General features: G+C 39.3%; 1 protein-coding gene across 1 annotated transcript in view; it reads right to left on the bottom strand.

Moving 5' to 3' along the window:
- Positions 1–16,775, bottom strand: part of POLN (DNA polymerase nu) — a 204,286-nt gene that overhangs the window by 71,889 nt on the left and 115,622 nt on the right. The window contains exons 15-16 of the mRNA XM_023737981.1: positions 3,249–3,306; positions 614–691 (exon numbers count right to left, since the gene is read on the bottom strand). Coding sequence (XP_023593749.1) covers positions 614–691; positions 3,249–3,306 — 136 coding nt within the window. The remainder of the gene's footprint in view (positions 1–613; positions 692–3,248; positions 3,307–16,775) is intronic.

Here is a 16,775-nt window from a genome sequence, read left to right as displayed (position 1 = left end):
TGCATGTGCGAGTGTACGTGTGTGTATGCATGTGCGAGTGTATGTGTGTGTGCATGTGCGAGTGTACGTGTGAGCATGTGCGAGTGTACGTGTGTGTATGCGTGTGTGAGTGTACGTGTGTGTATGCATGTGCGAGTGTACGTGTGTGCATGTATGTGTAGAAGTTGCTGTTATTAATAGTGTGGTCAGTAGAGGCCTCATCAAGAAAGTGACATTTGAGCAAAGGCAGGAAGGAGACGAGTGAGGAGCCAAGATGGTGTCTGGAGAAGTGCCCCTGGGCACAGGCTTGAGCTGGAGATGGCTGGCGTGTTGCAGGGTGGCTACAGAGTGATCAAGGTGGGAAGTCGTAGGTGACGAGGGCAGAAAGGAGAACAGACTGAGTGTGGCCGTGGAGGGATACTTGGGATCTAGATATGAAGGTGAGGGGATCCTCAAAGCCTCTGTTATTCTTTACTGTGCATAAGAAATCTTTGTTTCATGTAAGCATTTATTTTCCTTAGGATTTATACGAAAGAATAAGTTCTGTAAGCATCTTTGAATTATTTGATCTCCAAATCCTTGGACTGTACAAGAACACCTGAGGTGCGCTATAATTACACGCAGTCTCTCCTACCTGCTGCCAGGAAGGTGTGGCCTTTGGATGAAACAAACATGGTCCTGGGGGAGATGGTGATGGCCTCATCTTCCTTCCCTGAATCATTGTTTGAAGAGCACTTTGTGAATTTAGTCAGGTACAGACTCACAGCTACTCCTCATACAAACACTGTTTACCATCATTCCAAAGTCAAAATACTAGATTTCTGATTTTTCTGAATATTTTTATTAACGTATTTTTAAATAGCATATTACTACTGAAAATTAACTAGACAGTTAAGATTTTCTGCTGTGTCTAGAATTTCTTAATGAAGAAAACATCAGACATTGACAATTGAATATATTCCGAAAAACAATCTAGAGACTCTCTTAGCAGCTTGATTAGAAGCTTGACATTGGGTCAGCACTAATTCTGATTTGTCATTACCATAGTTAGTGGATTCTTGAAACTGTGCTTCTAAATTCTAGAAGTTTTTTTTTTTAAAAAAAACACTAAATGAGACTTTAAGGATAAAATAAATATTCAATTATTAGTGTGTTTAGTTCAGGGCTAATGATGGTTTACCTTGAAAGTAACAAAGTGAAAGTGATTTAATGATTTTCTTCTATAAATAAATACACACACTTCACCTACTTTGCATTGTATTTCACCAGGACCCATGGAAAGTAATTATAAGCAGCATTGATCCTACTGCCTCTTTAATGTATATTCAGTGAGGAAAGTTCTCCCCTTACTCCTGGAAAGAAATTCAAGGAAAGTAGAAGGGATTTTTTTCCTAAAAATAGTTGGAGAGGTGTGTAGAGGTGTGTGTGTGTGTCTGTGTGTGTGTGTGTGTGTGTGTGTGTGTGTCTATGTTTGTGTATGTGTGTGACTTAAGGCCAAAGAAAAAATGTGAATTTGTTGACCACTGAAATTCCATTCCTCATGCGCTAATAATACATTTTTGAAGGAAATGCATGCCTTTGTTGGAAACGTCTTCCTTTGTCCTATGCATCACTTTTATGTATTTTACAGAACTATAGGATTGCTCTGGGAAGAGTATGTTATGAATCTTCAAGTGTTCTTTCATTGCATAGCAATTTTCAGCTAATCAGAAGGTAACTAAGGTTGCCTAGAAAAATGCCATCACTATGATTTTGCAATTATTGACATCATTCAGCACTTCATCTGAAATTCTTGGTTACAGTGGAAGGTTCCAGAGCACCAACAGTGACAGTGTCTCCAGAGTGGTGGCTGAGGGTAGAGGGTAACTAGAAGACAATGTCAGGATCCCCCACTCTGCACCGACTGAGCCAATGGCGGCGTGGTGGTAGTGGGGGCTGGTTCCTCCCTGTGCAGATGTCCTGGTGAGGGGGGCAGTCCCGTGTGTGGGCTGATGACACCGCCATGGAGGGCAGCAGGCATCCTCGCCAGTCCTGGTGAAGCCATGAACTCATGCCCAGCTGCAGAACACAGTGTGTGAACAGCCAGGGCTCCAGGGGGTGACAGTCAAATTTCACCGAAGACCTGTGCGCAGGCCTCACGTTTCGTGGGACAGAGCTCACACTGATGTAGGCCAGACAGCAGCAAGAGGAAGGCTCACAATGCTACGGGCCTGGAACTGCCACAGTGAGCGTAACATCTCAAGCCCATTAAGTTGGTGGTTTTGACCAAAACACCTGGGAGCAGCACGCTACAATGGAAAGAAAGCTCCAGAATGGGGGCCAGGCAGGGGAGTTCTGAGAACTCACTTTGTGACTCTAGGCATAGAGGGGTTGTGAATGGACTTTGAATGGAAACTTTATAAAGAATATTTCTTTAGAAAGATTTATCTCCAAGTGGAGGGAGTACCTGACTCTCACTTTGCATCGAATTCAGTGGGAGAGTTTGACTATTCTGTGGATTAGATACTCTAATCATTGAATAAGATGGCATTTTGTGAGTTAAAGAGGCTACCTAAGGAAAACTAGAGAAGTCTTGGGGCCCAGATTTTCTATCCAGGGACAAGGGGAGAACTTTTCCCACTGAATCCATTTTAAAGAGGCCGTAGGAGACAGTTGCTTATAATCACTTTCTGCAGATTCTGTTTAAGTACGATTACAGTGTTTTATAAAGGACGGCTCATCGTGTTTAATTGTTTTGCCATGACCCTCTTGGGGGGCAGCAGTGCCCAAAGCAAAGGGCCAGTGGTAGTACCACCAACAAGGAGTAGAGGTATTTATTAGAAACGGGCAATAGAAACCCAGATTTGCACTTTTTCTTTTTTAGAAATCTAACAATTAGAATCACAGTGGAATAGCTTAAAAGAAAGAGTGTTAGTGTGCTTTTGTAAACATTTCTAACGGTTTCCAGACTTTAATAAAAGTCAGTGCTATTGTATGTTTGTTTGTTTTTTCTTTATTAGGAAGTTGGGGGGGAGAGATGGTAGGAGTGGATTGACTTTCTTTGTATAATTATCGTCTATTTTAGCTTATAAACTGCTAAAAGGGAGGTACCAGAGCTCTTAAGTTGTTTTTTTCTTTTTGATGTTTATTTTAAAACCTGGTTGTGCACATACAGAGGAAAACCTCAGGAAAGTGAAGCAGTTAGCACAAAAAAGCAATTACAAACACTTCTAGGTTTTTAGAAAAAAAGTTACCCAAGATTTTTGCAAATTAGAAAGAAATAACGTTACCTTTAAAATTCTGAGGTTTAGTAATTTGAATTGGATGCTTGGAGATACCTTGGATATTCTGTCAATAATAAGAGGAGAATGGCTTTAGTTGAAATACCCACTCTTAAATGAATCTGTACTATTTAAGGGTATTTAAAACGTATCACATTTTATTCAACATGAACTAAATAAGTAATGCCAATGTATTATGCATAAGCATATTAATATTTAATACAACTGTATAATCAGCAAATCTGAGAACAATTCTTTCTTATTGTAGCCTGTATATCCTTTATGGTAATTATAAAAAGTACTTCTTTTAACAGTAGCCTAAATTATAAGCTCAGTTAATGTCTTAAAAATTCCTACGTAATATGCTAAAAGTAGGTTTCCATGAAATAAAGATTCTATTAGTCACCCATAATCACTCCTCTTCTCCTCTAATGCCCTGGCACTTGGTACCTTCCTCTGTCTTAGCACTTGTGACCTGCCCAATAGTTAGTGGCTATGCGTCTACATCCCCTACAAACACTCAGGGGCCATCTGTTAAGCACTTTCACAACTTGGGCAATGTGCAATAGGTTGCAGCCACTCACTATTGAAATCATGAGAATGCCTGTTACAATATTCTCTCGATTCTTGGCAGTACATTGAATAATACACTGCTTTGTCTGGTAATGGAACTTCTTAGAGTAGTAGGCCTTGACTCTAACTAGATGTTGTGAATGGTGCTAACTTCTGAGCAGGCACAGTCCTCCTGTCTCACAGGTTAGGTTCTTAGGGTCTGCCAGAAACCTTGCAAGGAGGTAAGGCGGATGTTATCATCCTCACCTTTTTAGGTGAAGACACTGAGGCCTTGAGATGTGAAGACACTGGCCCTCAAGATTTCTGTACATTAGAATCACATGGTATCTTTTTAAAAACACCAGTTATTCACAGGATAAGCTCAGTAGTAGAACAGAAATGACAGAAAAAAGAGCCAGTAAACTGGAAGAAAGATCAACAGAAACTATCCAATCTGAAGAAGAGAAAGGAAAATACTGGGGAAAAAAATGAACAAAACCTCAGGAACCTATGGGATGATATCAAAAAGACAATATAAAATTGTGTAATTTTAGTCCCTGAAGAAGAAAAAAATACGTATTTGTGCAGAAAAATATTTGAAGAAACAACAGCTAAAATTTCCCCATTAGTGACAGACATCATTTTTCAGATGCAAGAAGCAGAACAAACCTAAAACAGGATAAACTAAAAGAAAATCAAGCCCAGAAACATCATAATCAAACTGTTGAAAACCAAAGATAAAGAAAAAATCTTCAAAGCAGCCAGAGAAAAATGACACATTACACAGAGAGAGAAAACGATTTGAATGACTGCAGATTCGTCATCAGCAATCATGCAGGCCAAGTGACAGTGGAACATTCTATACTCCATCCTGGGATTCTCCGACCTCATAAATGATTTTTCAAAGTTTGCATACATTAAGGTTCACTATTTTGCTGTAAAGTCCTATGGGTCTTGACAAATGCATAATGTCATGTATCCACCATTATAGTATCATACAGGATAGTTTCACCACCCTGAAAAATTTCCTATGCTTCACCTATTCACCCTCATCTCCCTGACCCTGAACTTGCAACCACTCATCTTTTTATAGTGCCTATAGTTTTACCTTTACCAGAATGTCATATGCTTGGAATAAATAGTATGTAGCCATTTCAGATTAGCTTCTTTCACTTAGCAATATGCATTTAAGATCATCCATGTCTTTTTGTTCCTTGATAGCTTATTCCTTTTTACTGCTGAATAATACTCTATTGGATAGATGTACTATAGTTTATTTATCCATTCACCTATGGAAAGACATCTTGGTTGCTTCCAGTTTTTGGTGATATGAATAAAGCTACTATAAGCATTTGTGTGCAGGGTTTTATGTGGACATGAGTCTTCAAGTCATTTTGGTAAAGACCTAGGAACGTGATTGCTGGATTGTATGGTAAGACCATATTTAGCTTTGTAAGAAGCTGTCAAACTGTCTTCCAAAGTGTCTGTATCATTTTGCATCCCCACCAGCAATGCATGAGTGTTCCTGTTGCTCTACATTCTTGCCAGTGATTGGTATTGTCAGTTTTTTAGATTTTAGCCATTCTAGTAGGTGTGCTTCACTTGTCTATGCCAAGGTACGTGGCCAAATGACTGAAAGAGATCCATATTTGTGCCTATTTCAAACAAAGGTGACCCAACAGAATGTAGAAATTATCAAACAATATCATTAATATCCCACGCAACTAAAATTTTGCTGAAGATAATTAAAAACCGGTTGCAGCAGTACATCGACAGGAAACTGCCAAAAATTCAAGCCAGATTCAGAAGAGGATGTAGAATGAGGTATATCATTGCTAATGTCAGATGGATTTTGGCTGAAAGGAGAGAATACCAGAAAGATGTTTATTTGTGTTTTATTGACGGTGCAAAGGCATTTGATTGTGTGGATCATAACAAATTATGGATAACACTGCAAAGAATGGGAATTTCAGAACACTTAATTGTGCTCATGAGGAACGTGTACATAGACCAAGAGGCAGTTGTTTGAACAGAACAAGGGGATACTGTGTGGTTTAAAATCAGGAAAGGTGTGCGTAAGGGTTGTATCTTTTCACCATACCTATTCAATCTGTACGCTGAGCAAATAATCTGAGAAGTTGGACTATATGAAGAAGAACACAGGATCAGGATTGGAGGAAGACTCATTAACAACCTGTGATATGCAGATGACACAACCTTGCTTGCTGAAAGCGAAGAGGACTTGAAGCACTTCCAGCCTTCAGTATGCATTACACCTCAACATAAAGAAAATGAAAATCCTCGTAACTGGACCAATAAGCAACATCATGATAAACAGATAAAAGATTGAAGTTGTCAAGGATTTCATTTTACTTGGATCCACAATCAACACCTATGGAAGCAGCAATCAAGAAATCAAACAACGTATTGCAACGGGCAAATCTGCTGCAAAAGACCTCTTTCAAGCAAAGATGTCACTCTGAGAACTAAGGTGCAGCTGACCCAAGCCATTATATTTTCAATTGCTTCATATGCATGTGAAAGCTAGACAATGAAGAAAGGAGACAAAGAAGAATTGATGCCTTTGAATTATGGTGTTAGTGATGAATACTGACTATACCATAGACTTCCAGAAGAATGAACAAATCCATCTTGGAAGAAATAGACCCAGAATGCTCCTTAGAAGCAAGGATGGCGAGACTTCTCATGGACTTTGACATGTTATCAGGAGGGACCAGTCCCCGGAGAATGACATCATGTTTGTTAAAGCAGAAGGTCAGCAAAAAAGAGGAAGACCCTCAACAAGATGGACTGATACAGTGGCTGTGACAATGGACTCAAACATAACAATGACTGTGAGGATGTTGCAGGACCTGGCAGTGTTTCATTCTGTTGTACATAGGGTCGCTATAAGTTGGAACATACTCAATGGCACCTAACAACAACAGTAGGTGTGTAGTGCTATCTCATTGTTGTTTAACATCCTCTCCCTTTTTTATATCACAAATTCCTCCTCATCCTTCAAGTCTCAGCTTAAGCTCCCTTCCTTGAGGAAGAAACCTTCTCTAGCTCCCTGACCAGGCAAGCCTGGATGCCTCTTGTGATACTCTGGATAGCCTCCACACATCTCTCAGTCCAAATACTGATCACAATATCATATATCCAGGGTTATGGATCCCTACTTCCTAGAAGAGTGCCTAGCATATAGAAAGTGCTTAATGTCTGCTTACTGAATGAGTGAAGGCAGAGGTTCATTCAAAGTATATCAGTAATCAAAATTTGAGTATTCATAATATGTAAGTTGTTACTTTCTGACTTAATTCCTTATTTCTGCTTATGTTTTTTGCATCCACTCATCCAATATTTAGTAAGTACCACTGCACATAAAGTGCTGTGACAAGTAGTCCAGAGAGAGGTAGCAATACAAAATGAACTAAAGTACAAATATGGCCCACTGGGGATTATTGTCCAGTTTGGTAGATACATATACACATAAAGCATACAATACAGGGTTCAAATGAACCATACTAACAGGGATTCACAGGAAAGTCCCCAGAGTTCTGAGGAAGGGAGAGTTTCAGCTTCATCAGATATGGCAGGCAAATTTCTAGGGAAGAAGGAGGCAGGAACTAGTCATAAAGCCCCATACATCTTCTTTCTTAATCATCCTTCAGGGTCCACCCCAGCCAGGCCTTCATGGAGGAGGAGGTCAGCCAAACTCTCCTTGGCTAAAGCCTTTTCCATTGCTTTGCTGCACTGTGTGATAGCCTGGTCTGGGAAGGTCTGTCAACGTATTCAGGTTGTTAGGTGCTGTCTAGTCGGTTCCGACCCATAGCGACCCTATGAACAACAGAATGAAACACTGCCTGGTCCTGCGCCATCCTCACAATCACTGCTATGCTTGAGCCCATTGTTGCAGCCACTGTGTCAATCCATCTCGTTGAGGGTCTTCCTCTTTTTCTCTGATCCTGTACTTTACCAAGCAAGATGTCCTTCTCCAGGGACTGATCTCTCCTGATAACATGTAAAAGTATGTAAGACGTAGTCTTGCCATCCTTGCTTCTAGAGAGCATTCTGGTTGTACTTCATCTAAGGCAGACCTGTTTGTTCTTTTGGTATTCCGTGGTATATTCAATATTCTTCGCCAACACCACAATTCAAAGGCATCAATTCTTCGGTCTTCCTTATTAATTGTCCAGCTTTTGCATGCATATGAGGTGACTGAAAACACCATGGCTTGGATCCGGTGCACCTTATACCTCAAGGTAACATCTTTGCTTTTCAACACTTTAAAGAGGTCTTTTGCAGCAAATTTGCCCAGTGCAATGCATCTTTTATTTCTTGACTGCTGCTTCCATGGGTGTTGATTGTGGATGTAAGTAAAATGAAATCCTTGACAACCTCAGTCTTTTCTCTGTTTATCGTGATGTTACTTATTGGTCCAGTAGTGAGGATTTTAATTTTCTTTGTAATAAAGTGTAATCCATACTGAGGCTGTGGTCTTTAATCTTCATCATTGAGTGCTTCAGGTCCTCTTCACTTTCAGCAAGCAAGGTTGTGTCATCTGCATATTGCAAGTTGTTAATGAACCATCCTCCAATTCTGATGCCATGTTCTTCTCCATATAGTCCAGCTTCTCAGATTATTTGCTCAGCAAACAGACAGAATAAATATGGTGAAAGGATAAAATCCCGACACACACTTTTTTTTAACTTTAAACCATGCAGTATCCCCTTGTTCTGTTTGAACGACTGCCTCTTGGTCTATGTATAGGCTCCTCATGAGCACAATTAAGTGTTCTGGAATTCTCATTCTTCACAATGTTATCCATAATTTGTTATGATCCACACAGTCGAATGCCTTTGCATAGTCAATAAAACACAGGTAAACATCTTTCCAGTATTCTCTGCTTTCAGCCAAGATCCATCTGACATCAGCAATGATATCTCGGTTCCATGTCTTCTTCTGAATCCGACCTGAATTACTGGCAGTTTCCTGCTGATATACTGCTGCTGCAGCTTTTGAATGATCTTCAGCAAAATTTTACCTGCATGTGATATTAATGATATTGTTCGATAATTTCCACATTGTGTTGGATCACCTTTCTTGGGAATAGGCATAAATATGGATCTCTTCCAGTCAGTTGGCCAGGTAGCTCTCTTCCAAATTTCTTGACATAGATGAGTGAGCAATTCCAGTGCTGCATCCATTTGTTGAAACATCTCAATTGATATTCAGTCAATTCCTGGAGCCTTGTTTTTCACCAATGCCTTCAGTGCAGCTTGGACTTCTTCCTTCAGCACCATCGGTTCCTGACTGTATGCTACCTCTTGAAATGGCTGAACATCGACCAATTCTTTTTGGTATAGTGACTCTGTATATTCCTTCCATCTTCTTTTGATGTTTCCTGCGTTGTTTAATATTTTCCCCAAAGAATCCTTCACTATTGCAACTTGAGGCTTGAATTTTTTCTTCAGTTCTTTCAGCTTGAGAAATGCCGAGCATGTTCTTCTGTTTTGGTTTTCTATCTCCAGCTCTTTGCACATGTCATTATAATACTTTGTCTTCTTGTGCTGCCCTTTGAAATCTTCTGTTCAGTTCTTTTACTTCATCATTTCTTCCTTTTGCTTTAGCTACTCAATGTTCAAGAGAAACTTTCAGAGTCTCTCTGACATTCATTTTGGCCTTTTCTTTCTTTTCTGTCTTTTTAATGACCTCTTGCTTTCTTCATGTATGACGTCCTTGATGTCATTCCACAGCTTGTCTGGTCTTCAGTCAGTGTTCAACGCATCAAATCTATTCTTGAGATGGTCTCTAAATTCAGGTGGGATATACTCAAGGTTGTACTTAGCTCTTGTGGACTTGTTCTGATTCTCTTTAGTTTCAAGTCGAACTTGCATATAAGCAATTGATGGTCTGTTCCCCAGCCAGCCCCTGACCTTGCTCTGACTAATGATATTGAGCTTTTCCATTGTCTCTTTCCACAGATGTAGTCGATTTGACTCCTGTGTATTCCATCTGGCGAGGTCCACGTGTATAGCCGCCGTTTTTGTTGGTGGAAAAAGGTATTTGCAATGAAGAAGTCATTAGTATTGCAAAATTCTATCATACCATCTCTGGCATCATTTCTATCACCAAGGCCACATTTTCCAACTACGGATTCTTCTTCATTTCCAACTTTCGCATTCCAATCACCAGTAATTATCAATGCATCTTGATTGCATGTTCTATCAATTTCAGACCACAGAAGCTGGTAAAACTCTTCAATTTCTTCATCTTTGGCCTTAGTGGTTAGTGCGTAAATTTGAATAATAGTTACATTAACTGGCCTTCCTTGTAGGCGTATGAATATTATCCTATCACTGATAGCGTTGTGCTTTAGGATATATCTTGAAATGTTCTTTTTGACTATGAATGCAACGCCATTCCTCTTCAAGTTGTCATTCCCGGCATAGTAGACCATATGACTGTCCAATTCAAAATGGCCAATACCAGTCCGTTTCAGCTCACTAATGTCTAGGATATCGATGTTTATGTGTTCCATTTCATTTTTGACTTTCCAATTTTCCTAGATTCATACTTTGTACATTCTACCTTCCAATTATTAATGGATGTTTGCAGCTGTTTCTTCTCATTTTGAGTCATGCCACATCAGCAAATGAAAATCCCAAAAGCTTGTGCATCATTATGGTCAACTCTACTTTGAGGAGGCAGCTCTTCCCCAGTCGTCTTTTGAGCGCCTTCCAACCTGGGGGGCTCATCTTTCGGCACTATATCAGATAATGTTCCACTGTTATTGATAAGGTTTTCACTGGCTAATTTTTTTCAGAAGTAGACTGCCGGGTCCTTCTTCTTAGTCTGTCTTAGTATGGAAGCTCAGCGGAAACCTGTCCACCATGGGTGACCCTGCTGTTATCTGAATACCAGTGGCATAGCTTCCACATAGCATAGCTTTCACAGCAACATGCAAGCCCCCACAGTACGACAAACTGACAGACACACGGCGGTGTATATGGGTGCATGTTCACAAATGAATAAATGAAATGTTGCAGAACTTCTGTACTGGCCTCTGTGATGAAAACAGTGATCCAACAAAGCACCGTCCCTAAGGCCTCACGCATATATGAGTGCTCATACATTTCTGTCTGTGTGAGTGATCTGCCTACATGAGATATACATGTGAGTCATCAAAGATGACCAAGCGTGATTAAAGTGACGATGGTGGTGATAATTGACCAAAGCCTCCAATTTTTGGGAAGGAGCTGGTCCCCCCTAGGTGATGGTCTGAATGTGGGCAAAGCATGGGGGGCACCCACCACACTGGGGAGTGCGTAGATGGAAGCATGGTTGTCACATGCCAGTGATAACATTCAAGTCAGATGTCACTCTAGCAAACAGATGCTGTCAAAGACCAAAACCAGGTATTACAGCACAGGTGGCAACTGTGCCTTCTGAGGAAGAAGAAGGAAAGGATAACTACTTGTTGGTACCATGCTGCCAGGAAGCAGGAAGGGCTGGGCTCTCCACTATCTCCTCAGGCGAGGAGTTGGCCACCCATGCCTACATCCAATGACAGTGTCTGAATGCTTTTGTGTTAAAGGCATTACAGTCAGCACACCTGATTTGTTAGAGCCAATCATGTATTATTAACATCTACATCAACTACCTTTCCTTGGTCGTGGAAGAGCTTCCTCATGTTGATCACCTATTATTTGTGACTATTTTAATCTCACTGGGCCTATCAAAATGTCCAATGGGCTGTGACCATGTTCCTGATTCTCTTGAGCACTCTAGTACCTAACACAGTGAGCAACCAATTGATGAAATCATACATTCGAAGGAGTTTTAAAAAGTTCACCAGATTATGGGAACCGAAAGCAAATTGGGACAATTTTCTAACAATTTTATTTTCTAAAGTATAAATTTTTCTGCCATTAAAGTGCCCATCAAAATGTATGAAAATCATTTCCAAGCCCCTTGTGTAAATAAACCCAGTGAGGAAGCTGCCGTTCCTCTGTGCCTGTTTCCCTTTTCCCAGGTTCCATCGATGGTTCTGGGCAGCCTCAAACTCCCAGTAGTGGCAGGAAAGAAAATTGCTACTAATGAAAACTGGGCATGCTCCTATCATTTTTTTTCATGATGAACTCTGGTGTGTTTAAAAAACACCAACTGATCTACAAAAATTCAATATTAACAGTCTTTTATTTCACACTCAGCCAAAGGCAGGGTGCTGATGCAACTTTTTATTATACAGTTTGGCATTTGTTCAAATGTCAGGAGTTATAAGTGAAAATGCCAAGCAGGGAAAAGTTTTAACAATGAGTTAAAGGAAGTTCTGCCTGTGAGTGACATTATCCCATTGCCTTTCAACTCAAGTCCTGGGTAGGCCTGGGCACCTTCCTCCATCTATCTGGCCAAATCTTCCATATTGAGGGTGCAATACCTAGTCCCTCATCTCCCTGACCTGAAATGGCAACCACCGATCTTTTTACTGTCTACAGTTTTACCTTTTCCAGAAATGTCATATAATTGGAATCATACAGTATGTAGCCTTTTCAGATTGGCTTCTGTCACTTAGCACTATGCATTTAAGATTCATCCATGTCTTTTGTGCCTTGATAGATTATTCCTTTTTATTGCTGAATAATATTCCATTGTATGGAAGTACATTGTATGGCTATAGATACAACAATGGGCTCAAACATACCAATGATCATGAAGATAGCACAGAGCTGGGCAATGTTTTGTTCCGTTATACATAAGGTTGCCATGAGATGGAGTTGGTCCTAGGAGGTGGTAAAAATATAGTAACAGTGATGGTAGCCTTATTTTTAATTTATCGACTATGTCCTTGTAACCTCTGGAATGAAGCCGAATGGAACTGATAAACACGACTACTGTCACAATTGGCTACAAGGGAACACTGAAGATCCTTCTATTCTGATTGCTATGTGATAATAGCAACTGCATCTCCCCATCCCTGTGTGAGGTGCCTTAGACAGACCATCAGAAATAACAACAAACTCTACTTGAACAAGGCGCAAGCTTCATGAGGAGGGCAGGGACCATGCCGAAGGTGTCATCATTGTATCCTCAGCATGGACTACACTTCCTAGCACACACAAGCAATCAGTAAATATTAGCTGAATGACTGAAATAAAAAATAAATAATTTTCACAATTCTTTAAAAGAGCACAATGCTCAAAATAGAGATCGAATTGACGATGGCAACTTGAAGTTATATGGGAAGCTTAGGGGCAGTAAGTTTAAGATAGTGGTGGTGGAATAATGTAGAAAAGGATAGGGAGAATGGTAACACAACTTGAAGCATGAAACCAATGTCACTGAATTGCATTGTAGAAATTTTTGAAACTGGTATCAAGAGTGGTACTGCACTGAAATGAGGACATTGACAGAAACTGGTCCTGCCAACATAGAAACATTAGAAGAGACATCTAAAGCCACAATTGATAGGAAGGTATTAGATGATGAAGAAATGGTAAGAATGTGGCTCTTGGCAAGTGCAATGATAACAAAAATCTTCAGCACCTTTCCATGAAGCAGGCCTTTGTAAAAAGTATGAAGCCAGAATCATAGTTCTAAGAGGGACATACAAAGCAAGGATTGATAGGCATGAGCCCTAAAGTATCTGAGTTGGGTGAAGAAGAGAATCTAGACAAACATAAGACATCATGACCAATTTAGGACTAGGACAAAGAGTGCGAAAGTATGGCATGGGGAATAGGCATGGTTCACAGTACTTGAAAAGGATGCTCAAATCAAATGACTTTAAGCAACTGGAAGACAACTGAAGGATGGATAACAATCCAGTTATACATTCAATAAATATTCAGGAGCTAACACATTCTAGGCACTGACCCAGGGCTGGGACTGTATCAGTGAAGCAGGCAAAAAAGTTCCTATTTTCATGTACTTTGCAACCTAGTGAGATAAACTGAAGTAAACAGGCCATTACAACCCAGTGTAGTAAGTGTTGTGATGGGGAAAGTACAGGGAGGGACACCCTGATAAAACAAATACTATTTCATGAATTATTCTAATGCTGAAAAACATAAAGAATATAAAGTGTTACATGAATTAAAAATAATTAAATGTGAGTTTCTACTTCCACTTAGGATATACGCAGTTGAAAAGAAATTTGTTCCTACCCTAACAATGAGGAAAAAGTCACATTGTTTATAAAATCATAAACTTCTCTTGAGCCCATCAGAGCTAAGTATTTAGCAAAGAATAATCGGTGCATGCGTGTGAGGAAACCACCAAACTCTAGGGAAAAACAAAAGGATTAGAGGACAGTGCCTGCCACTAACACAGGGCCAAGAATAGTGCCTGTTCCCACCAGCAAGTCTTGAAATACTCATAATTCATGGGACATTGGGTAGAATACTGTCATGGATTGGATTGTGTCCCCCCAAAATATATGTCAACTTGGCTAGGCCATGATTCCCAGTATTGTGTGGTTGTCCTCCATTTTGTGGTCTGATGTAATTGTTCTGTGTGTTGTAATTCCTAATCTCTGCCTATGGTTAATGAGGCAAGATTAGGTTATGTTAAAGAGGATTAGGGTGGGATGCAACAGCTTTACTTAGGTCACAGCCCTGATCTGATGTAAGGCAAGTTTCCCTGGGGTGTGGCCTGCATCACCTTTTTATCTTACAAGAGATAAAAGAAGAGAGAAGCAAGTAGAGAGAGAGGGACCTTATTACCACCAAGCAAGAAGAGCCTGGAGCAGAACACATCCTTTGGACCTGGGATCCCTGTGCTGAAAAGCTCTTAGACCAGGGATGATTGATGACAAGGACCTTCCCCCAGAGCTTATAGAGACAGAAAGCCTTCCTCTGGAGCTGGCACCCTAAATTTGGACTTCTAGCCTCCTAAATTGTGAGAGAATAAATTTTTGTTTGTTGAAGCCATCCACTTGTGGTATTTCTGTTATAACAGCACTAGATAACTAAGACAAATACTCAGGAAAGTCTTTCCTTAGTCGTAGGGAATAATTAGCTTTAAACGAAGCACTGCTCTTGACCTGCCTAACAAGTCATGAAAGCAAGATTAGAAAAGAACAAACTGTGATCAAGTAACTTAACTGCATCCCAGAACAAAGCTCAGAAATATTTATAGGAATGCCAAAAAAATCCATCATCCAAACAACAATTTCTCGCATTCAAACAAAGATTACCAGTCATACAAAAAAGCAGGAAAATGGACTTATAATGAGAATAATAATCAATCTATTAAAATTGACCTATAACCGTCACAAATGTTAGAGTTAGCAGACAAGGACGTTGAAACAGTGACCATAATGGTATGCAATATGTTTAAAAAATTAAGTATAGATATAGAAGGTATAAAAAAAGATCCAAATAGAATTTCTGTAAATGAAAACTATAATGTCTAATATGAAAAATATACTCAACAGGATTAAGAACAAATTCAACATGACAGAAGAAAAGATTATGAACTTGAAGGCATAGTAATAGAAACCATACAAATTGAAACAGAAAAAAAAGAAAAAAAAAAAAACCCAAGAAAAAGAAAAGATTTTCAATGAGTTGTGGAACAAATTCAAGTTACCTAATATATGTAACTGGAATTGGAATCCCCAAAGGAGAGCAGTGAGGAGGGACAGAAAATTTATGTGAATAAATAATCACCAATAATTTCCGAAATGTGATGAAAACTATAAACCCACAGGTCTAAGAAAATCTATTTAAAAGGTAATCAATGATTTAAACAAAAATAATAAAATATACTGTGGGATTTATAATTTATGTATAAGCAAAATGTATGACAACAAGACCATAAAGACAAGTGTCATGGATTGAATTGTGTCCCCCAAAAATGTCTGTCAGCTTGGTTGGGCCATGATTCCCAGTACTGTGTGGCTGTCCTCCATTTTGTGATATATGTGGTTTCCCTATGTGTTGTAGATCCTAATCTATACCTGTGGATGGTATAGCAAGACTAGATTATGTTAAAGAGAATTAGGGCGGGATGTAACACCCTTACCCAGGTCACATCCCTGATCTAATGTAAAGGGAGTTTTGCTGGGGTGTGGCCTGCATCACCTTTTTATCTTACAAGAGATGAAAGGAAAGCGAAGGGAGCGAAGAGTCCGGGACCTCATACCACCAAGAAAGCAGTGCTGAGAGCAGAGCACGTCCTTTGGACCCAGGGTTCCTGAGTGGAGAAGCTCCTAGTTGACGGGGAGATTAATGACAAGGACCTTCCTCCAGAGCCAAGAGAGAAAGCCTTCCCCTGGAACTGATGCCCTGAATTTGTACTTCTAGCCTACTTCACTGTGAGGAAATAAATTTCTCTTCGTTGAAGCCATCCACTTGTGGTATTTCTGTTATAGCAGCACTAGATAACTAAGACAGCAAGTAGGGGAGAACTGAAAGTATACTATTGTAAGGTTCTTATACTATAGGTGAAAAGATATGCTTGAAGGTAGACCATGATAAATTAACAATGTATACTGTAAACCCTAAATCAACCACTAAAATAACAAAACAAAATCTTATAGCTAATAAATCAAAAAAGAAGATAGTAAGAAATCATTTAAAACCTCAATTTTTTAAAAAGGCTTACAAGGAGAGAAAGGGGAACAAAAACTCATTGAGATAAATAAAAAATAAATAACAACATAATAGACTTAAATCTAATCCTATGAATAATCACATTAAATGTAAATGAACTAAATATCCTGATGAAAAGGCAGATATTGTCAGAATGGATAAAAAACAAGACACCGCTAGATGCTGCCAACGGCAAGTGTACTTTAAATACAAAGACACAAATAGGTTAAAAGTAAAAGGATGTAAAATACCATGCTAACACTAGTCTAAAGAAAACTGGAGTAGCTATTTAGTATTAATATTAAACTATGTTTTATTAATTCATTCTTTATAAAATTATTTTAAATTTTAAATTCATTTTATTAATATTAAATTAATATTTAAA

Source organism: Trichechus manatus, unplaced genomic scaffold (assembly GCF_000243295.1).
Source record: "Trichechus manatus latirostris isolate Lorelei unplaced genomic scaffold, TriManLat1.0 scaffold00111, whole genome shotgun sequence".
NCBI classification, from domain to species: Eukaryota; Metazoa; Chordata; class Mammalia; order Sirenia; family Trichechidae; genus Trichechus; species Trichechus manatus.
The sequence above is the reverse complement of the archived record's forward strand: the minus strand, read 5'-3'. Positions and strand labels throughout refer to the sequence as shown.